The sequence below is a fragment of the Mus pahari genome, chromosome 2 (assembly GCF_900095145.1).
Source record: "Mus pahari chromosome 2, PAHARI_EIJ_v1.1, whole genome shotgun sequence".
NCBI lineage: Eukaryota > Metazoa > Chordata > Mammalia > Rodentia > Muridae > Mus > Mus pahari.
In genome coordinates, this window is record NC_034591.1 from 27,452,947 (window position 1) to 27,475,993 (window position 23,047).

The window sequence follows — 23,047 nt, forward strand, 5'->3', positions numbered from 1 at the left end:
TAATCAATATAAATAAGAAAAAGAATATATCCAACTTAAAATTAAGTATTGGCAAATATGATTTAGTGCATAAACATAAAACTAAAATCCTACTAAAAAGAATGTAAAAAAGAATGTGTCTATTACTATAATAAGCCCTCATAAAATTAGATTTTATTTAACTTCTTATTATGCAAGGTGTAATCTATAGAGGATTTGGCTGGTGGATCTTCTTTGAGAAGTTGGCAAACCTCTTTGTACTTAGCTGACATGTGATGTAAATTAGACATCTATCGATCAATTATATTTTGGCTTCAAAATAGTCTGAAATGTTGTAGTTGCTATGTCAACACTGGTTAAACCCAGTAGAGGTATATGCGATCATCCCTTACCCTGAATAAAGCTGGTGATTAAATTTTAAAAAACAAAATACTTGAGTATCCCCAGACTGCAACTACCTTCTCAACTACACATGAATCCTTTCCAAAGGGCCCATTTTTCATCTCTCTCCCCAGCATTCCCTCTGCCCTAGCACGAAGGGTAATCAGATAATTAATTGAAAAGCCACAAGGAAGTGCCCAGTTCCTTGGCAATTCTGTCTTTGTTGTGCAGAATTTGAGGGGAGAGAGAATAAAAACCTGTTAAACCTTATACCCTATTAAATAAATAAAAGGGACTTGCACATGATTGAAAGCAAATGGCACTCTATGTTCACACAGCTTCTTTCTGCACATGGCTTCCTTGGCATGTGTGATGAGTCCCCTGAGTTGCCTGGCCTGGAGCCATTATGCCTCTCGGGTACAGCAAGTGGCTGATGGACATTTGGCTTAGATATGGAGGTTGCAGGAAGAAAACACATCCCTGTTTTCTTTGTTTTGTTTTGCTTTGTTTTCCCCTGATTATCCTTGCTCAGATGTTCAGCTGACCTGGATCGCTGAGCATCTTTCTTTCTCCCACCCTCATGGCGGCAGTTCACTTCTGTTCTTGTGTCAGCATCTACAAGGGCTGCCAGGGACAAAGGAAAACCAGTCCCAAGTGAAGTAGAATGTAGGGTGGGATGAAACCGTTCATTAAATGTAAAAATAAAGCAGGCTGGCATTTTCCTTTGTTTTGAAAGAGATTTTTAAATTACCAGGCTCAACATTTACCCTCCCCCCTCTGTCATATGGTCTTAGCACAGAGTTGTTCATCCACCATGAACCCGCACATTTCTCTCCAATTTAGACACTCAACAGATCTCTCACCACTCTTGAGCATCTAACATTGTTTAGGCTTTTTCAATTTCATAACACTTAAAGTTTTATAGACACCTCATCTTTTAAACAGGTTACGTCTATACTAACAAAATAAAGTGAAGAATTAGAATGAGCTAGATAGTTCCTACCGAAGAAATTAGGGTGAACTATCTGGATAGCTATTGTGGTTCTCCATTTTACTTCGTTAGGTGGACATGACCTTGGACTTCCTAAGTTAATTCTGTCTAAATTCATTTCAGACTTTCATTTTCCAAAATATGAAAAATTCACTTGACTTTCTTCCTTTTCTTTCCTTTTTTTTTTTTTCCTTTATCCCATTTCTATCTCTCCTGGCCATACAACCACTTTACTTTGGGCCCGTTTGTTTTGATTTGTCTGACACTGCTCTTCCCCAGTGCAGCCGCTGCATTTTTTAACATGGGATACCTGTTATTTTCATTATTTAGTCCCAACCCCTATGTCTCCCTCTTCGAAATCAGTGAGCACTCCCAGTGATGCTGGAAGCCAAGACTCGGGCGATCTGGGGCCATTAACAAGGTAAGACTTGTCCTTCTAAAAGGCCATGGTGGTATGTCAATGTCGCAAGACAACACTGTTGAAATGCCTTTGGATCTGCATGCACCCGTTATATCCTCCCCCATGCTTAATTCAGGCTGAGCTGCAATATTTAGTGACAGAATGGTTCTTGTGATCACTGGAAATAACAATAGCATCCTTCTTTGAGTTGGCTCCTAAAGACCATGCATCTTCATTAATCCGCATCCCCATTAGCTTAGGCCTAAGAGATACAGGGAAGGACCAAAGTTCCAATGAACATAGTCTCAGCTTTTCATTGTTCAGTTTGACTTGGTTTCTAACCCTACTCTTCATTTCTCTACTTCTCTAGTTTATTTACAGGAACTGACACATTGACAAGCTCATTTGTCAAAGCTTTGTTTCTGTTGTGAATTTTAGCAGGTGCTCACTGCCACTCCTGAGATAAGTCAGCTACCAATTTTTTTATTACACTCTGGGATCAGAAGCTTCTGAGGCAGGGTGTGGCCGTGCTCTAAATGGAGCACTTGAAGGGATCTCTGAAAAGGAGAGGGGTGGAGAGAAGAAAGACCCTATGAGAGAGCCATGTCTCTCTTGTGATTGGGTTCTACGTTGCTTGTGTTCTCTGGGATTCCCATATACAGGTGCGACTGTGATGGTGATCCGTGTGAATGTGGAGTGGAGACTTGTAGCAGCCAGTCAGTCAGCACTGCACTGTTCAGACAGCAGCTGGTCTTCCTCCTACTTTAAGGAGTTTGAGCTCTACAGCAACATGGACTCAATTTGTGGACATCTCTTAGGGTTTCAGGGGAAGCTAGAAATTACTTTCAGTGAAAGAAGACATGAGCCTGTGACCTATGGCTGGCAGCATTGGACCTCATTATGATTCTTAATATGGAAGATTATAAAATATTTGAATCAATCTTCAAATAAAGCTCTACACTGCACTCAAGACAAGCTAGCCTTTGGTTGACAATGTACCTTTCAACCTTTCCCTACCCATGGACCTATCTAACTACCATACACTTTACTAAAAGAGATATGCAAAATTTTGCACTTTTATTTTTCCAAACAATTCATTTTCATATGCATTTTTTTCTTGCGTTATACACTATTTCCACAGAGACCAAGGCAATTAGTTTGGGAAAACTGTGGCTAAGTGGAAAATGAAGGCACATTCTTAAATCCAAACACTCAAAAGGCTGAAGCAGGAGAATCATAAATTCAAAGCCATCTAACACACACACACACACACACACACACACACACACACACACACACACACACCAAACAAGAAATACTCTGAAAACCATCCAGACCTGCCCTGAGTTATACATTTGTATTTTTCTTTCAGAAATGAAATAGTAGGATCAGAAGTCCCTCAGGAGTACCTGACCAATGGTGTGCTCAGACAAGAGCATCCTGTTTTGGCAGGCCTCTGGAAGCAGTGGGCACTGCTCTTAGTTTTAGAAGAATGGAGGACTTGTATGGGGGCAAAACTGGTTATTTTAGCAAATTGCCCTTGTGATTTGGGACAGCATATGTCTGCTGTCATCTGTTGCTTTGAGTGCTTCAGAAGGTCTTTGAGGGCTGACAGTAATAACAACATAGTTGGATAAGATTTAACATTTATTTGAGAGCTGACATAATGCGGTCACATTCCTTGGGGCTCCACTGGCCTCTCCTTAAGACACTTGACTGTTTCTATACAAAGATGTGGCTGTGTCACTTAGCTCAGCTTCGAGGGCTGCAGTTGGCTGCATGGAATTCTATCATTGACCTCACAGCTGATGAAGTCTCTTTGAAAACTTGCTAACCTGTGCTGCCCTGTGCTAAAAAGCTGACCCGTGCTGTCACCACTCTAGGGACAGTAGCAAGTACTGCTCCTCACAAGACCCTTCTTTCCTTTTACCTTCTTAAAGTGTGTGTGTGTGTGTGTGTGTGTGTGTGTGTGTGTGTGTGTGTGTGTGGTGTGTGCTTCATGTTTAAACCTGGTGAATTGCTCTAAAGGAGAGAAGCAGTTCCTTTTCTTCAGAGTCAAACTCTAGAGTTTCGCTTCATTATTAGCCAAGTTCTGAAGAGAGTAAGTAGGTAGCGAAGAGCCAGAGAGCAAATGCCTGCCAAAGTTCACATTCATTGTTTCAACAGAATTCAAGAAAATTGGCAGGGGGAAAAAAAAAGAAAGAAAGAATCATTCTCAAAAACAAACAAACAAACAAAAAAAAAAAAAACCAACAAACAGCAACAATATCAACCCAGCGTATGGTCTACCTAAGAAGAGTGAATTAGGACTAGCTTAGGACATGTTTGCCCTTGTTTTGAATGTAAATTTCCAGACAGATATATGCTTTTGCTTTAGTAAAGTAGGCACATGCTGCAGAATAGGAGAATATCCTTCCAATTTTAGAATTCCATTTTAAATGTTTTTTTTTTTTTTTTCCCTCACGTAGAGGTGACATTTTTGAAAAGTTGCTATCGTCTTTAACACCTCACAGAACCGCACATGACCTGGGAAGGTGCTGACACCCCTGCACATAGAGAAGTTTGCCTATTTGCATAGACTACATAATCTTTTAAAAGATTCAGGAATCCAGTTAATACATCTGTTCTTAGCTCAAGGTGCACATAAATTCTGCTATTCTGCCAGGGTTTAAAGCTCAAATGGAAAAATGTCTTCTAAGAGCCAGAAGAAAATTGCCATACTTCATGTCCCTTAATAAATACAGAATTATAAATAGAAAGTTTACCAAAATCTTGTTTTACTCATTTTGAGAGGAATAAATGTTTGAAATAAAAATACAAAAAATTCCCAATTATACTGGTATGGGTTAAATATTTTAAACCTTCAAGTGTTATAATTTGTTTTACAATTTTTGATTTTTGGTTTTATAGCCCATGTCTAATTCACAACTTCTATTTGGGATGTTTTCTTCCTTCTCTTGATTGATTTTAGAATAATCAATTATTTCTAAATTAATAAGTATTGGGAAAAATAACAGGCTCTTAGAATTAAAAAATATGTTATATTAATAAAGCATTTGAGAAGGTAATTTTACTTACAAACATAAATATTTTTATTAATATTGTTTTCTTTATTTACATTTCAAATTCTATCCCAAAAGTTCCCTATACCCCACCCCTGCCCCTGCTCCCCTACCCACCCACTTCCACTACTTGGCCCTGGTCTTCCCCTGCGCTGGGTCATATAAAGTTTGCAAGACCAAGGGGCCTCTCTTCCCAATGATGACCGATTAGGCCATGATATTTTTTATAAAAGCCTTAATCTATACAACTAGAATACCACACAGTGCACAGAGGATGCTATGTGTTTTATGTAATTGATTGATAATTATTGGTAAAAATGCAAGAGTAGCCAATGCATAAAAACATTAAAGAAGCATAGGTAATTATAGCACATAGAGAGGATGTTTGAAGGTTCCAGACCCCTATTCATACATTTAAGCCTAAGCAGTTTGCTTGATATGATAAAGAATATTAATCTGAACCCTTTAAAATGCCCTCTATGCATGGCAATTGAATAAAAGATACTTCTCAGACCTTGAAGAATGACTTCTGTTTATTTGAATTTGTGTCTTCCTTGAGAAATAATAGTTCTTTGAAAATGAGCAATGAATTTGAAGTTGAATTCATGAGGTAAGCGTTTGGGGGATGATTTTGAATTGATGGGTCCGTTGCCTCAGTTTCTGGTATCAGTTTCATCACTGAGGCATGGTGAGTACTGGCCATTTTTTTCAAGTTCACACAGGACAAACAGTCGAAGTTCTTGTTTTGTTCCAGGCTGATTTACGTGAGTTTTCATAAGCTATGTCTGTACCTTACATTATCTCAAGGAACTAGTATACATGCCTCAGAAGACTCTGATGAAAAAGAAGCGAATGAGTGTTGGAAAAGAACTTGGAAGCAGCATGACATAGTATCTGAATTTTAGATATTATTGTTGTAACAATATGCTGTTTTCATATTTAGACATTTTTCAAGTGGGACGAGAGTTTATTAAATTATTCTCACCGAGAATGTATATGTCATTTTCAAATTTGATAAGCATGCTTAGCTCTTCATCCAAGCGATGAGGAACATACTGTATATTCTTTCATATAATATCTATGACATCTAATATACAATTTTATAAAAAAAATCAATAGCACCTGCATGTGTTATTTTTATAGTCAACTATCTTTATTTTTCTATTCCAACTTTTCTCTTTACTCTAATATCAGCATAATCTTCTAATTTCCTTAATTGCCTCCAATATAAATACTCCAAAATATTTGGAATGGATACCTGTCCTCCCATTTATCAGAATCTGTTGTTTCAAAAACTTCTAGCACTTTAACACCTGACAGAGTGTCTCTGGGACTTTTATTATTATCCAAAAATCAGATACTCCAGGACTCTCTGGAGCTGCGTAAGACTTAGGGACTTTTGAGCCACTTTGATGAAAACATTGTCATCTGTCATAGCAAAACTAGAAGTCAAAAGGAAAGTATCAAAAACTTCAGAGGGATGAAACAGTAACAAAATAACTAAAAACCACCAGAAATTGAATAATAACAACAAATTGTGTTTATTCAAGCATTCACACATTATCATTATTTGAGGAGAATTTCATAGGACGCTGTCAGAGAAACTAAAGACACTGGTTTGAAGTTGACTAAAATTCAGTCTTACTGGGAGCATGAGAGAGCTGAGTTCCGTCCCTAGCACTCAGGACTGACCACTCACAACTACATTAACTCCAGTTGCAGGAGATCTAGTGCCTTATTCTGACCTCTGAGGGCACCTGCACTAACATGTACATGCGCCCATATAGATACAGAGAGAGAGAGAGAGAGAGAGAGAGAGAGAGAGAGAGAGAGAGAATTAAATCTAATAAAACATAAGTCGTTTTAAAAGTCACTCTCTTTGGCAGCTAAGATGATACAGGATTTCATTTCTCCTTATATAGCAACTAATTGATAAATTAAAATGCTGACCTCCTGTGGCTCTGTCTCCAGGCAGAATGTGCAGTGCCCCAACATGGCACTGCTCACAAACCCAGCATCTGTTTTGGCAGTGGACGCTGTTCCTCTTTCCAGAGAATCCACTTGCTTGGCAGCAGGTTCTGTGTACGATCTGAGAGAACATGTCCTTGTGCTAAGCTGGAAATTCTTCATTACATTTTGAGTCCAGCTCAAAGGGTACCCTAGAGGCTTTTCTGTGGCCTCGGTGTTACCATATAGGAGGGCTTGGGTGTAAGGGGGAAGAGTCTGGCATGGAGAATAAAGAAAGGAGGCTTTCAAAGAGAATCGGATAGAAGCATGTGTTGCAATGTTCCAATTTTGTTTCTAGGAAAAATAATTTCTAAGAAATAAGAAAATCTTTATCTACATTATTGCCAGTCCCAAATAAGGAAATAATTGGGACTGAGAAGTAAAACATTAATTCTTTATCTAAATACCATCCTTAACTGACATCATTTTAATGAATGTGACAGATTGATAGGATGGATTTTTAAATGCCCCTAATTATTTAGTGTTTTGCTTTTAGATAGGGCATTTAAAAAATTATGTATCTGAGTAAAACACTGACTGGAGATTTATATTAGGCACTATACCTGTGTTAGCCAAAATTATTTTCCTTGTCTGGTTTGGAGTTAGTGACAACATGTGGCCACAGAGTTCAGAACAATTCTGTTACACAGGAGGACACTGGATCCGGACCTGTTTCTCCATCTTGTTGAGAACAGGAAGTACATAGAAACCTGGGTCCCAGTTTCAGGGATTCCTTAAAAGTGCTTAGGGCCCAGAAGATGAGGACTTCTGACCCTCTGCATAGCTTGGCAATATAGCCAACACTTTCATGATAGGGTTTTCTTCTTCAGTGTGGAGATGGGTCTGAAATACCTTCTCAGAGCATATACTGGCATCAGGACATACACAATGGAGTTATTTACCATATTGGGTCACATAGAGACACAGACAGACAGACAGACAGACACAGACACACAGACATGAAGGTAGAAGGGATGATTAGTGATGAAGAGGAAGGAAATCATCAGGAGTGGGAGGGGAATAAGAGAGGGTAATGGAGATAAATCTAAGCAAATTCATTACATATATGTGTGTACACACACACACACACACATATATATATATATATATATATATATATATATATATATATATATATAAAATGTCACAATGAAAATATATGCTGATAAAAACAAAAGGTAAGTATGTGCTGAATTAATTACAAAATTGCTTTGGTGGATATTTAAAAAGTAAGGCAGACACACTCTGACTCATTTTTTAAAAGAGGAAATAAAAACTATTCACTTGCACCGAGCTGACCATAATACTTCACGCCCATCTCCGGGAAAGGCAGGTATAAGCCTTCATTGACTCATTCATTCATCACTTCTGTTAGTGACCAGTTGAGACTTCATGGTCTGTAAGACACTTTGCCAGATCTTCAAGAAACACAAAGTGGATTCTTTCTTAGAGAGAGAGCCTCCTTCTAGTAGATTTAATGAAGCCATCCAAGGAGATGTTGTTGTAGTTTATAGCTCTCAAATATGTGTATTTATAGAGATGAACAATAACGGCGTAAAGCATTATTCATAAATCACCATTAAAGCTGGGCGTGGTGGCGCATGCCTTTAATCCCAGCACTTGGGAGGCAGAGGCAGGCAGATTTCTGAGTTCGAGGCCAGCCTGGTCTACAAAGTGAATTCCAGAACAGCCAGGGCTATACAGAGAAACCCTGTCTCAAAAAACCAAAAAAAAAAAAAAAAAAAAAAAAAAAAATCACCATTAAGAGATTTGTAATATTATGATTGGGAGAGGTGATTTGAATTCATTTTTACTGTCCGTAGTGATGTATTAGATACTTGGGAAATGTTTATTTGTGTACGTGTCAGTAGCACACATAAATTTGGAGGAGATTGGTGGAGGAGAGATGTAGGTGTTCAGATGAAGGCACAACTAAAGACAAGGCATCTGTGGTCCATGGAGGGACAAGCATCCTGAGAAAATCAACTGAGGGTGGATGCTACTTTGGAAAACATCCTAGACATTGCTATAGCCACTAAAGCTGTCTTTCAGAAATAAAATAGGAATCCAGTTTCTGGGCTCGGAGCAACAGTATTTAGTCCTATTTTAAAAACAACAACAGCATAACAAAACAAAAACCAAACCAAAACAAAAAACCCTGATGCTAACAGGGCCACTCCTAATGTCAACTGGATTGTTTATTTACCAAGAGACTCATTTAGTAAGCAGCCAAACTACCTCCGTCTAACTCACGCCTCATAGAGATACAAATTATTATGGAATGATCTTACTATGGATAAATGTATTTTAAGCTGAGCTTTCCAAAATGATGTGTTTTGGAAAGTTTGAGCTTGGAGGGAGGCATTCAGGTACATAAGATGTAGACTAGGAACTAAACAGAAGATACATAACAACTCTAGGAGACGGATTTAGATCACTAGTTCCCATACCTGCCCCTTGTCACTCGCGGTACTTAGTAACTTGTTACTAACCTAGGGCATGATGAATGTGAGATGAGTCCTGGGTTGTGACATTTTTATGATGTTTTCAAGATCTGACCACTCACATGGGAAAAGAGTAGAGCTGAAAGTCTAAACTAGGGTTGTGGGGGTAAATAAAGAATGGAAAGTCAAATGAGGAACCGAAGGGTAGGTTTGTCAACAGATAAAACCAAAGCACATTTGAAAAGGTGGAATTTGGAATGTAGTGGTGATGAAGACGTGTGGGTCAGTCAGTGACAACGGCCAAAGGTAAGGCACAGAAGTAAAAAGGGATGGCATAACCCTGTCTAGGCAACATGCCTCAATATAGAATGAGAAGAGGAGAGATTAAAGATGAGAAACCCATGTTGAGCATGGGATTGGTGGCGCAGAAATTCCCATTGCAATCATTGCCATCAGCATCTTTTTTTCCTTTCTCTGAGATGAATTCTATGATCCAGTCTTACAGAGTTTCGTGAAATAAAACCTGCCCATGGGGGCAATTCAGTTATGGCTCTTGGTGCCTATTAGCACATTGCTTTAACGACTATACCAATTTCAATGTCAAGAGCAGTGCGTCAGTGGCTCAGCTGTGCTGGGTGGTAGCATTACACATGACAGCTCTTGGCCATTGTGTTCCAAATACTTTCTGAACGTTTTCTTATTAGTCAACACACAGAAAGGGTATGAGCAGAGATGATTTCTGGGGAAAATGCTTAAGGCTTTAGACACTGGTGTGTAATAAAGACAGGAAAAGCAGAAACACAGCCACTCGTGGTAAGAAGTGCACAGGAAGCAGTTACTCCCCAGAGGGCCATGCATTCTCAACAGGATAGCATGTGTTTTCCATTTAAGATATAATTCCAGCAGATGTCCAATGATTTTTTTTTCATTTTTAACCTCTCTGATAAGCTGGAAGTGAGCAAATGAAGAAGGAATCTTATCAGGTCTTAGAGAGTTGTAAATTAGCAAAGAGTATAGAAGAGCTGAAATTCTGTTAGGTTTTCACAAAACCGTTGCTATATCGAAGATGTTTATGTTTTATCTATTCTTGTGTTTTGCAAAATATATACATAAAAAAACCAAAATGACCTTCTAACTGTAAACTTTTACATAGTAGGCTTTTCAGGACTAGACATAAGCAGGCACATTATCTGACACAGATGGACTCTAATAAGTCATTATTTTATATGACATGGGAGGCTTCTGTGCCTAGTATTTTACACAAAGCTGAAAAACGTGGCCTTGATCAGTATCTCTATAGCTGCCAACCGAATGTGGGAGGACAGAGCCACAATGTCCTTTAGTACACGGCTGGTAATTCACTATCTGAGCAAACTGAAGTCCCTTGAGAGTTAATCCAAGAAGGCATCTACAATGAAAACAGTTGAGTTTGTATGGTTATCTGGCCTAGAAGTTATTGTTCTCATGATAAATTGGTTAGATGGCAGCTGAAGTCTTTGGGGTCTTATAGAATAACTCAGCCATCATATGCAATAAAGCAGACACTGACAACAATGAGTATATGTCCAAACCCTATTCTATCAATCAAGGGCTCAATCAGATGAGATTTCTGATCCCCATGGAGAAAGAGTGTCTCCTACTTTAGTTCCTAAAGGATAGAGGTGGCCCAGCCCACAGATTGACCAGCCATTCAGAGGAATAACTTAGCAAAACGAAGTTATAACAGATATTACCTTTAATCCCTTTCATGATATTTTATGTATGTGAGTGCACTATCGCTCTCTTCAGACACATTAGAAAAGGGCATCGGATCCTGTTACAGATGGTTCTGAGCCACCATGTGGTTACTGGGAATTGAACTCGCAACCTCTGGAAGAAGAGTCAGTGCTCTTAACCACTGAGCCATCTCTCCAGCCCTACCTTTTATGATATGTATTTAGTTATCATCTAATACTAATTGAAATTTTAAACTGTGACAAGCCCTGCACAACTGATGGGAATTGTTTTCTTCTTGGTAATATGTTACCAGTATATAATTAGGTATGAATAACCATATGTCTAATTTCCCTTATTTAAATGTCACATTCTTAAATAGAGTTTCTGTGGCCATCTGCATACCTGGGATACCATTGCTGTGTCATGCTTTGCTTTCTAACTTGTCCTATGAAGCCCTTTGTGTACATTCTGTCATCCCATAGAGGACAGTGGTTGACTGGAAGGTTTTTAACTCCTTTATCCCAGTATTTTATACATTTGGATCTCATTAGATGTGTCTTGAATAAGCGAATGAATGTCCTGATCAAAAAAAAAAATATGTGCCCTATACACATTAAATGGCCCATCCCCCCCCCAACACACACACAAAACCTAAAATATGAGACTAATGTCATAGTAAATATGGTAATTTCCACATGGAAAAAGGTATGATAAGACTTTATTTATTTAACTTACAATTGCAATACTACTTTCATTTTCATACATAAATTCCCTGAAATATTCCAAATCCTCTACGAAGCTAGACTAAACTACCATTTTATTTTCAATAATATAGTAACTTGATAAAGTTACAAAGTAATATTTATGTCAATTGGCTCAATAAAAATATCCCAGAAAGAGGATGGATAACAAGTCAAAATGAAATCTAATAATATTCTTATACTGAAGGGCTTTAGACCCATTCTTTCTTGTGTTGAATACAAAAGACTTGTCTGATGGAGCACAAGCCACACCCAGAGCCCAACACTCTCACCTTAAGGCCGAGATGTGGCCTCCCCAGGAAGATGCCTCTTGCCTTGTAGCTTCTCTGTGAGTTTGCACACAGAAAATTCAGTGATCATTTAATACAGGATCCTCAGCCATCCCTGAAAACAGAAAAGCAATGTTTGCCTAGTTAAGGAACTGACGTTGAGCTCCTTTTTAATTAAAAAAGAAAGTAGTGCACTCTTGGCAATCTGACCTCTCTGCAGATCATAATGGGAAATATGAAAAGAAAAGAAAAGCAGCAATGTGATTATGTCTTCAGTTTTCCTCCTCATCTTCCAGCTTTCTGCTGGTAATACCTGGGCTTTCTGTCACTGACTGGAGTGTTTGATGGAGTGGAACACACTTGTTTGCATACATCACCTCTGTTGTTCTGGTTAAACATGCAAACACCAGAGGCTTGAGAGACAACTAAACAGTTATGAGCCCGTGCCGCTTGTGTAGAAGACGTGAGTTTGGTTCCCTGCACACAAGCTGCACTGCTCACAACCACCTTTAACTTCAGCCCCAGAGGATTCAACACCCTCTTCTGGGCTTCAAGGGTATCTGTATTCACACACACACACACACACACACACACACACACACACAAACACACACACGCACGCACGCACCCACTCACACTCACACACACACACACACTCACACTCACACACACACACACACACACACACACATAAACACAAACACATATGCACATAGTTCAAAATATAACAAACATTTTCGAATGCAAACATCAGATTGAATCTTTATTTCTTAAGTTGATGATTCTGATAGAAATGCAAAGGTTAGTAGTCTTTCTAAGGGTCCAGCCGGTCCACGTGATCTGTTCAGTAAGCAGTAGTACAGCTAGAGCTCTGACAGCTGCAAGCTTCTCATGCCAAAGGAGTAGAAGACGCCAGGAAAGGACACGCACTCACACAAAGCCTGCAGGCACGCTGTCTCTAACCTGTGTCCACCCCTGATCTGGACATGCCTTCCAGTCAGTGAGAGTCAGAAGCTGCACTTCTGTCTGTAACAGGAACAATGCGGTTAAGTTAGAGCCCCGTAAGTGCATTTGATGGCTTCCATCCGGGGTACTGTTTGGACCAAAGTGAACCTGCATCTAGAACAAGCAGATCCACTTTGCTTGAGCATGGAATGTTTCCAGAGCAATGGTTCCTATCTCTGGCCACCTGTGAGAAGCACTAACGGGGATTTCAGTAATTTTAATGCCTGGATCTTGCTTGCCTCGGGCATTCTGGTCATTTAGCCTGGAAGTGGCCAGGCTAAACGATCCCTCGGCATCTGGTGGGAGAGCTGAGCAGATGCTATGCTTTCTATACACTTATAACTGGAAAGCTTCCATCTACCCACTTGTCCTCCAAAGACTGTCCCACAGGCAGCCTTACACTTTCCACTGGGAAGATGATACTCAGACTCTCACCCTCCTCTACCCCAGAACTACTAAAGCAGACTCTCTGAGTTGGAAGTCTGTGTTTTGTATTTCACTAAGACCTCAAGGTCAAGACCTTGGTAAACAGCATGATCCAGAGAGCAGCAGCATTTAGATCTCCTAAAACTGGCCCAAAATGTAAAATTCAAAGCCACTGAAGCTGTTAGTCCAGAATTGGCATGTTAACAAAAACTTTCGGGCCTCTGCATTAACCTTGACTCTTTAGAGTTGCTGGTCTAAGAAACAGTGGCCAGTTTGTGCTACCACTGGACTTCGGTGCTCATCTTTTTGGAACATTCAGGTAAGAAGTCAAGAGCACAGTCAGAGACAAATAGAAAATCTCTGCAAGTTCATCCCTCTGTCTTTGCAGATGGAGCTGACAGAACTCTCAGAGACAAGCACCGCGAGAACTCAAAAGATATTTACTGGTAGTAATATGCATAGTTACTGATGATCGAGTGTTGCTCACACTTTCCAAGTGCAAGTAACCCATGCACACAATCAGAGAAAGAGTCCCTCATTTACTCACTCAACAAATATTCCACTAGATTAGCACCTAGGTGTGCTCCTGTAATTAATCTGGAGACATGGTTACTTCTGCCATGCTGAGTCCCGCATCCAGAATCAAACAGTATCAGCAATGAATGAAAGGATATAGAATGAAATCTCAGGAAAGTATGGCTACTATGAAGAAGGGACTGCAGGATGACGAAGTCCCGCTTAAGATCAGGTAGAGAAATGGAAGAAGGAACATAGGAGCCAAGGTTTGAAAGAAGAGAGTATCCACGCCATGCAGAAATGGATACAGTTCATCTTAAAGTAGGAGAGGAAAAAGGGGTTTTAAATAATTCAGAATTATTAATGACTTCAGAAGATACCACAAGCACAGCATGCATAGCCTTATAAGCCAGGATAAGTCTTTGCAACAAGGAAAGCAAGCAGGACTCCTCAAACCTTAACATGTTCACAGTAACCTGAGTACCTTGAAGAGCTGCAGTCTGGAGCCAGTGGGTGAGACCAGAGCGCCTGTGTTTTCAGTGATATCTCAAGAGATAGCATGGCCATTGTGTTTTAGTCTATATTTTTAGTGAGCAAAGGGGTCCAGTGGCTAGAGTGTGAACACCATTCCCAATGTTACCTAGTTGGTAAGTCAGGCCAGATTTGAAGCACCCATGCCCAACAGAAAGACAAAATGTCCATCAATTGTCTCTCAGAATATCTCATGCCTGCTTCACTGGGACAGATTCTTTGTCGAAAACTGTAAGGAGCCTACCTGTAGAAGGTCTTTGTGCATACTCTGTTTAAGACAGAATAGTTATCCCATCCTATTAATAGAAAGAGAAATTAGATGCCATTACTGACATTCTGCGCTATGTGTTACAAAACATATAGAAAATGGAGGACGTACTTCATCTCTGGCATCTCAGAGACAAATGTTAACACTGGAGGCCATTTTCCTATTTCTGAATGGATAACAGAACTCATCGGTTTCAAATGCAATGCTGCTATATTTGTCGTAACTGACCTGAGGGCACCAACTGTTCCCCAGACCCTACAGTCACACTCCATTTAGTCTGACTTCCACAGATGCTACTGTCCTAGTCCATCTGTATTTAATTCTCTTCACTCCATGGAAGAGCTTAGAGCTCCAACATGTGTTTGGGCTCCGAGGTGTCACAGAAGAAAAGTGCATCAGCACACATATTCAAGTCAATGAATCTGTAGTACATATGTATGTGTGTGCACGCCTGCCTGTGTGCGCGTGCATGTGTGCATACGTGAGTGTGTGCGTGAGTGCGTGGCCCTGGAATAATTGGCTGTAGGCTTTCTTCCATGGAGATGGCCATAGCTTTTGATGTTAAACAGCTATTCCTAACCTTCTTTGTCCTAATCCCTGGGGGCGGAGGGGTTGTTCTGTGTGTGTACCGTATATGACGTTGCCTTGAAGAATGACACGGTTTGGTTTGTTCTGTTGCCCTCCCTCTTTGTTAATTCTCTGTGTTCTTTTTCCTTTGTGCTGCACGATTAGGACCCTGCAGTGGGACACAGACCCCTCAGTGCTCCAGCTGCAGTCAGACTCAGAACTTGGGTATATGTCTGTTCTTTTGTTTCTCCTCCAATGGTTTCTTTGCGATGGTTGTGCTAAGATGCTAGAGCTCTTATTGCTTTAGCTTACTTCCCTTTGTTGAGACTTTCTGTTTGATATGTTTCTTTTCTTCCATTAGTTTTCCTTTTACAGCTTGGGCTAAAGTCTCTCTTTGTGGACAACACCACAAAAAGATGCCTTTTGCCCACCCTGTGATAACTCCTATCAGTGCAAAGTGACACTGATCCAAAAGAAAATAACAAACCAAAGCCCATACCCTCACTTAGAAGTGTCCTACATAAAGTCTGGAATTGGGGATACATGTGGCTTTATCCTAACCAAGCTCCCCTCTTACTAACAACTAATCGTGTCTGGGATCAGTATTAAAATGTTGTGTCCTGTTTGTGGTCATTCTTTTTCATTTGTCAGGAGAATTTACAATAAACTCTTAGTGTCAGTTAAATTACGAACTATAATTTTGTGAAAGAATAAGTCCGTTTGACCACTAATTCAAATATTTGGTGTTAGGTAATGTCTCATAAAGTGTGTTCATACGATGTCTTTTGGGGGTTGAAAGGGAGCTTCAGAGTTGAAAAGTCATCCATCAGGAATGAAATACTTGGGCTTTAGTTTTTGTTTTCATTTTCCCTTGGAAGATGGGAGTTAGCTATAGTCACACACGAGATGTTGTCCATGGGATGCTTTCATAGCTCACTCTCAAACTCAGAACGTCTGACTGTGTACTTTTCCAGCTTCACGTACAGTTTAACTAACAAGAGATCACACATAGCAGGAGTATCTACACAGAAACTGAGATTGTCTTCGAGGGCATGGTTCCCCCCCCTTCAAGCTGACATGACAGCATTGAGCAACATAAAAGTGGATACCTCCAAAAGAGATACCTCAACATTTTATAACAGCATATTTTTTTTTAAAAAGAAAAAGACATCAATGTATCTCCACATGGGTGTTTATTTATTATTTATCCTGAATTCTTCAGCTTGCTGAGCCTGTAACTCTGGGTTTCCATCCATTTCAGCACCTACTATCCAGTTCACATTAAATAGCATGTGTATGTGTGTGGACCTTTGTGCATGCAGGAGTTTGTAACTGACTCACAGTGATACTAAACCAAGGACTATAACGCCTTAGCTAACGAGCACATTGGTTATAAATAAGTTCAGAAGATAGCTCTGAATTTCTTTTTTTTTAAAAAAAAAAATTAATTACTAATTCGAGGAGTTTTTAATTAAAATTACTACGTTTTGGGATATTTTGTGAGACCATCTATTATCTGTTTCAAATTATATTTTTTTAAATAATCGAGAAATGTGATTATGTGAAGCAGAGAAATAATCAGTATATAGTAAGTTACAATTTTCATGGTTTCAGGCATCATAATTTTAAAGATTAAATAAAGAAGCAGGGGGGAGCTGGCAAAAACTACACTGTACACCTTCAAGTTGATACATGGTAGATATGTTGCAAGAGTGCTAAGCTGTATGTGCTGATGCGGAGTAGTTAGGGAGTAGCGGTCCTCCTTGTCTTAGGAGTAGTTACCTTGGTTGCTTTCCAGGTGGAAATTGAGCATGTTAATCAAAGCATCCTGGGGAGAAGGCATACCTGGGGCTCCCTCCTCACCTGCTCTCTCTCACCTGGAGCAGCCAGTGCATCAGAGAGAGGTAATGAGATGTGAGTGTGCACTGAGACGGCTGGTCTTCAAAAGTCTGTAAGAAACTTTTAGAGAATGTTGGAGAAAGATTATTTAGCCAAGTTATGATTTCAAGTGGAGCACCATTACAGTTTCCCTTTTTAGCATGTCTGATATTTAGGGTACATACCAAAGTTTATGAAATGCTCCATAGGCAAGAAGATTTTTTCTTGAGACAGTTTTATTTCCTCAACTTAAAGTCTGTAATTTTCTCTGTGTCTTCACTTGAGAGCTGTACTGAAATTTAACTGACAGAAAATACTATACATGAGCTATTGAAATTGATGTTTGGCATGCTTACATGCTTATCAAACTGTCACTGCCATCAGGCAAGCAAACAGTTGTCACCCTCCAAAGGTGTCTTCTAACTCTGCTTGGATCTGATAATTTCATTTCTTCTACTTCCTTTGTATTTAATTTGCATTTCTTTGGGCTAATTTCTTAAAGTGGAGCCAGAGGCTACTTCGATGTCTGTCTCTCTCCTCTTGACCTTTGTGCTAGTGTTACCAAATGTCTCACTTTTGTATGTGTTATGAAGTCTACAATCCATTTGGTCTTTTATTCAGCTGATGATCTTTGAAAAGAGACTTCAGGGACAAAAGTAGTGTTCATCCACACAGTTTGATTTTTTTTTTTAACTGTTCTTCATTCCCTTGTATAGGCCTGTATTTCTACCTGTGTAATCCTCCTCCTCCTCCTTCTCCTCCTCCTTCTCCTCCTTTATGGATTTTTTTTTTCAATAAACTGTCTTTAAATTTCCTAACAATTCCTGCTTGATCAGGTTAACTGTTTTCCAGTTCAGAACTCGCCATTCAGTTCTATGGTGTATATAATTGGTCCCTTTCTAAAAATCTCTGTCTCTTCATTGAGTTTCCTAGCATATGTGATTTGTACGACTGACCTTCAAAGCACTGGACTCCCAGCCTTGTTGTCGGCTCCGTGACTGACATTTTGAATGCTCCACTGAGTAAGACGTATGTCTCCATGCCAGTGGTGCTGCTGCTGCGGACTCAGGTGGTTCTTTGGTGGAAAGCGTATTTCCTTATCTCTCCGTTTCCCTTAGCTCTCTGGTTTCGGCACATTAGGCAGAGCATCACTTCTTGAGATTGCCTCAGATTTGCACTGAGAGGAGATGTTCTCTCCTCACCTTACCCAGGGATCCTCAGTGATCACACAAGCAGACATCTATTGTCCTTTGTGGTTCCCTGGAGGCTAGAGAACACTAAGTCCCACCCTCGCCCTGACACAAGAGAGATAGGAACCAGTTCCCCGCCCCCCCCCGCCCCCCAGGGCAGCTGGAGAAGTTAGGTTGCTTGACCTATGGTGTGATCCCTTCTGTCTGTAGGATAAATCTAGGCACTGGCATCTCTTGCCCACAAGCTCTACCAGAAGCTAAGAAAAGACTCTGTGGTAGATTCCTTTATGCTTGTTTCAATGGCATTCACTTTTAAGTTCTTTTATTACCCTTTTGCAATCGGCAGGAGCTGAGTGAACGTCAGCCCCCAACAGCTTTCAGACACAGGCAAGTTAGAGGCCAGGCTCTGTGATACAGATGTGGGGTGCTAGATGGGGATCTGACTCTTCTAGAACGATCCGAGAGAACAGACGTGATTGCTGACTTCAGCTGTGGAGTTGATTCACACAGGAAATATCCACACATTCATTCCATTCCAGGGACGAGGATTTCCTATCTATCAGACCCAAGAAACCAGTGAGCCCTTCAACCGCAGCTGGAAAAGGCATGAAAGGAAGTGTGCGGTATGGCTCTTTCTGTGAAAGAACTCGGCCTTACTGCTAAACAGGAGAGCTAGAGTCAGTGTGAGGCCCCCAGAGAGGCTCAGAATCCCCATTTTCTTCTCTGTAGACCTCAGTACTAGGAAATGGTTGTCTAGCCCTCCAGCTCCCAGAATAGACAGGTTAGAGTTAGACTTCCAAACAGCTGGAAGAGCAATGCTTATCGCAGAGTTCATTTACTTCTGGCCAGAAGACAGAAGTCTTATTTATATCATTAGAAGAAAGGCTGTTGTGGAAAGCCTGGAGTGGGTCTATGCTTCCAGAGTACCGGCTTGTCTTTCTTGTTAGCCTTTGGATACAAGCAAGTTAAAAGCCAGACTCTTGGGCAGCAGCTAAAAAGGTCAGATAGTTGATATCCAATCTTCCCCTTCCCAGGGAAAGGCAGGAATTAATCTTCATGGCCCGTTGCTCTGTGCTGAGCGATATAGGAAGAGATCCGAGCACTTGTTCCACTGCTGCTTTTCCTCCCTCTGGGGTCCCAGGTGGCTGTGCATGCTGGGCCAACTGGGTTTGCACCTGAGACAGGTCATTTGGTAGCAACCTTGCAAGTATGGCCCACCCCCTTTAGTCCTCTGGGAGAACCTCAGATGGGGTTTGTTTTCTGATGGCAGAGCAAGGTTTAGGGTGAGGTTGTAACTCCGTTTCTCACACACTGATTTTGAAGTGGACTTATTTTCCGTTCTCCAGTGTAGACTGTCACTTGTTTCTGTATTTTCTCAGAGGGTGTTGGCTAATCTGTTTATCAGATGTCTCTGTAGGGAGACGGGGTCCTGAGCCTCCTGCCTTACCATTGCCTGTGGGTTTCCTTCAGGTCAGTTATGTCTTTGGTTTAGGGTGTTTGTTTGTTTGGTTGGTTGGTTGGTTGGTTGGTTGGTTTTTGGTTTTTGGTTTTTTCGAGACAGGGTTTCTCTGTGTAGCCCTGGCTGTCCTGAAGCTCACTCTGTAGACCAGGCTGGCCTTGAACTCAGAAATCTGCCTGCCTCTGCCTCCCTAGTGCTGGGATTAAAGGTGTGCGCCACCACACCTTTAGGGTTTTTTGTTTGCTTTTGTTTTATTGCTATCAGAATCTCTGAGTATTACTTTTGTGAGAATTGATTATATGTGTATTCCTGAAATTACCATGATTTAATATAAACATATTTAGAGGGCTGGAGAGAATGTTCAATGGGTAAGAGCACCAGGTTCAGTTTCCAGCACCCACACAGTAGCCCCCAACCATTTGTAACTGCTGTCCTATGGCATCTGAAGCCCTCTTCTGACGTCTATGTGCTCGTGAATATAAACAGTGCAGAGCTATACACTCAGGCACACGTGCGCACACAAACATGCACACACTCTAACACACACTAAGTTCTTTTTTTCATTTAAATCGATTTATTTCTAATAGCTTTGCTCTGTTTAGATTATGAAAATTTTGTTCAGTACATAGTTTTTAAAACACCCGTTTACTTTACTTAAAAGCAGCTTCACTTTCCATTTTTCTTAGGCCTTACTTTTGGGCTATTTATTTATTTGGGAGCTTTTTTTTTTTTTTTTCAGCATCTTTTCTTCCTCACCCAGCCTCACTTCCCTTCCATAGACTCCATCCATTTCCCCAAAGAGTGAACATCTAGTGACAACTCTGGCCTCAAGCTCTATCCAAAGGACAACATAGACCATAATCTTCCCTTCAAACTGCCCCAGTGAACCCCAGCTTCACTGGTTCACTCCTTGGCTCTCTCCATGTGGTTGTTGACCTATATCTTCTGATCCTTCCACTTGGCTCTTGGCTTTGCTGGACTACAGCACAGGTCACTGTGCTCAGACAAGCTCTTGCAGCCCTCGGCCTTGTAGTGCCTACTAACAAGACATAGTTTGTATGGTGTTCTCCTGTACGAATCTGGACTTCCATGGAGTCTTAGCAGTCTGATAGAAGCAGAGGAGATGTTCTTATCCCCAGAGAATACCCAGAACTGTCACCAACCATCCAAGAATAAGGTCATGCTTCCCTTGGTCTTGGTACTTTTCTGATATAGACTGTGGGTGACTGTGGGGTCTAATTGCCTGAATCCCTCTGGAGTCTCCCTCTCCTGGCTAACACATACACTGCATGCCACCTGGCTTTGCTTCTGTAGCACAGCCTGGCAGTGCTATGGGGACCACAGAATGGGACAATTGTGGGGCTTATCTTGGTGTTTACCCTGTCTCATGCATCTCTATCACTTCTTGTTGTCTTATAAGGTTTTCTTTTATTCAGACAACTGCTGGTTATTATTTCAGCTAGAATGGTGTATCTGGCCCTACAACTCCATCCTGGACCAAAGCAGAAATAGTTTGCCCTTAGTTCTGGATTTGCCTATTAACTACGTGATCTACATATCAGCTAACAACAGAGAGAAATCTAAAAGATGATTATTGAAAGAAAGAAAACTCCTCCTCCTCCTCCTCCTCCTCAGAGAGAGAGAGAGAGAGAGAGAGAGAGAGAGAGAGAGAGAGAGAGAGAGAGAAGCTTAGTCTGTTTGTTTTAACTGGGTCAATACTTGCTGATATACTAAAAACACTTCTTTTTAAGACTACTACTGTAATAGAGTAAGCAAAGTAAAAAATGGTGGGAGAAATTAAATGGCAAGGCATAGGGAGCAAATAAAGTTCCCTACTGAACACAACCACAACCATCATACACACAATAAAGCACATGAGTGAACTGACAAAGGTGTGGTTGCTTGGACAGTTTGGAGAGAGATCACACTGTACATGTTGCCTTCAGAAACGAGCTTAAGAGCAAGTGTCCGCACTAGATGTTCAGTCTCCTGGGAAACAAGCTCCCTTGCTATGGAAACAGACTGAGTCTGAATAGGGAGGGAAAGGTCCTACATCACAAGCAAAAATTAGCTCCAAATTGTTGAGCTCAGTAGCAAAGGTCTTATGTGGTGTCAGCCTCCTGTGCTCCACGGGCTGTAGATAGGGGTGCTCAACGGGCTGTAGATAGGGGTGCTCAACAGGCTGTAGATAGGGGTGCTCAACGGGCTGTAGATAGGGGTGCTCAACGGGCTGTAGATAGGGGTGCTCAACGGGCTGTAGATAGGGGTGCTCCATTATTTGGAAGAAAAGGCAGAGGTGGGAAAAGGGTCTCGATAAGAATGTGGTCGCCCCTTCTGAAGGAGGAACTAAAAACTTGTTCCAGGCTTTGATTTAAAAGAAGATGAACTTCAGTTTGATCTATTCACCACCTATTAATGACCTTTTCTTCTCCGTGGTGCTTGGTATCAAACTCAGATGGTCACACGTGGCAGGCTGCCTATGTGTTAGGCAAGTGCTCTGCCTCGGAGCTCAATTCCCACTCCTGTCAAATAGTCATCTGTGTGGGGCTTAGGTCTCTCTGCCTTGGAACAATTTTCAATGTTTCCATATAACTGCATGTCTTAGGGTTTCTATTGCTGTGAAGAGACATCATGGCTCAGCATCGCTTATGAAGGTAAACATTGAACTGGGCCTACCTTGCAGTTTCTGAGGTTCAGTCCATTATCATCATGCTGAGAGGCATGGCAATGTGCAGGCAGACATGGTGCTGGAGAGGGAGCTGGGAGTTCTACATCTGAACCAGCAGACAGTGGGATGTGAACTGGGTTGAGCTTCTGAGATCTCGAAGCCTACCCTCTATTAACACACTTCCTGCACATTTACATTACAACACAAGAACACACCTACTCCAACAAGGCCACACCTCCTAATAGTGCCACTCCTGTGGACAAAATATTCAAACATGTGGTAGGGGGCATTCCTATTCAAACCATCACACCATACCTGGTATTTTCTTGCGTGTCGGTGTAGGCAAACTGAAAACGTCTGTGACTTCAATAACACTTAATTACAATTATACTTTCTACAAAAAAATTGAAATACAGAGCATCTTAAAACACACATACATGCATATAAAAAACTAGTAAAACGCATTCAAGAATCTAAATTGTATAGATGAATATTGACTCATCAAAGGGGTTCATGATATGGCTTTAAT

At 40.8% G+C, this 23,047-nt stretch overlaps 1 protein-coding gene across 7 annotated transcripts in view; it reads left to right on the plus strand.

The window, feature by feature from the left end:
- The window catches only part of Dync1i1 (dynein cytoplasmic 1 intermediate chain 1), a 302,449-nt gene that overhangs the window by 41,562 nt on the left and 237,840 nt on the right, over positions 1-23,047 (plus strand). For 2 of the 7 annotated variants that reach the window (XM_029534597.1, XM_029534598.1), the window contains exons 4-5: positions 1,631-1,772; positions 15,489-15,548. In XM_029534597.1, coding sequence (XP_029390457.1) covers positions 1,631-1,772; positions 15,489-15,548 — 202 coding nt within the window. The remainder of the gene's footprint in view (positions 1-1,630; positions 1,773-15,488; positions 15,549-23,047) is intronic. The other 5 variants (XM_021191723.1, XM_021191725.1, XM_021191724.1 and 2 more) reach the window with 5 other exon arrangements.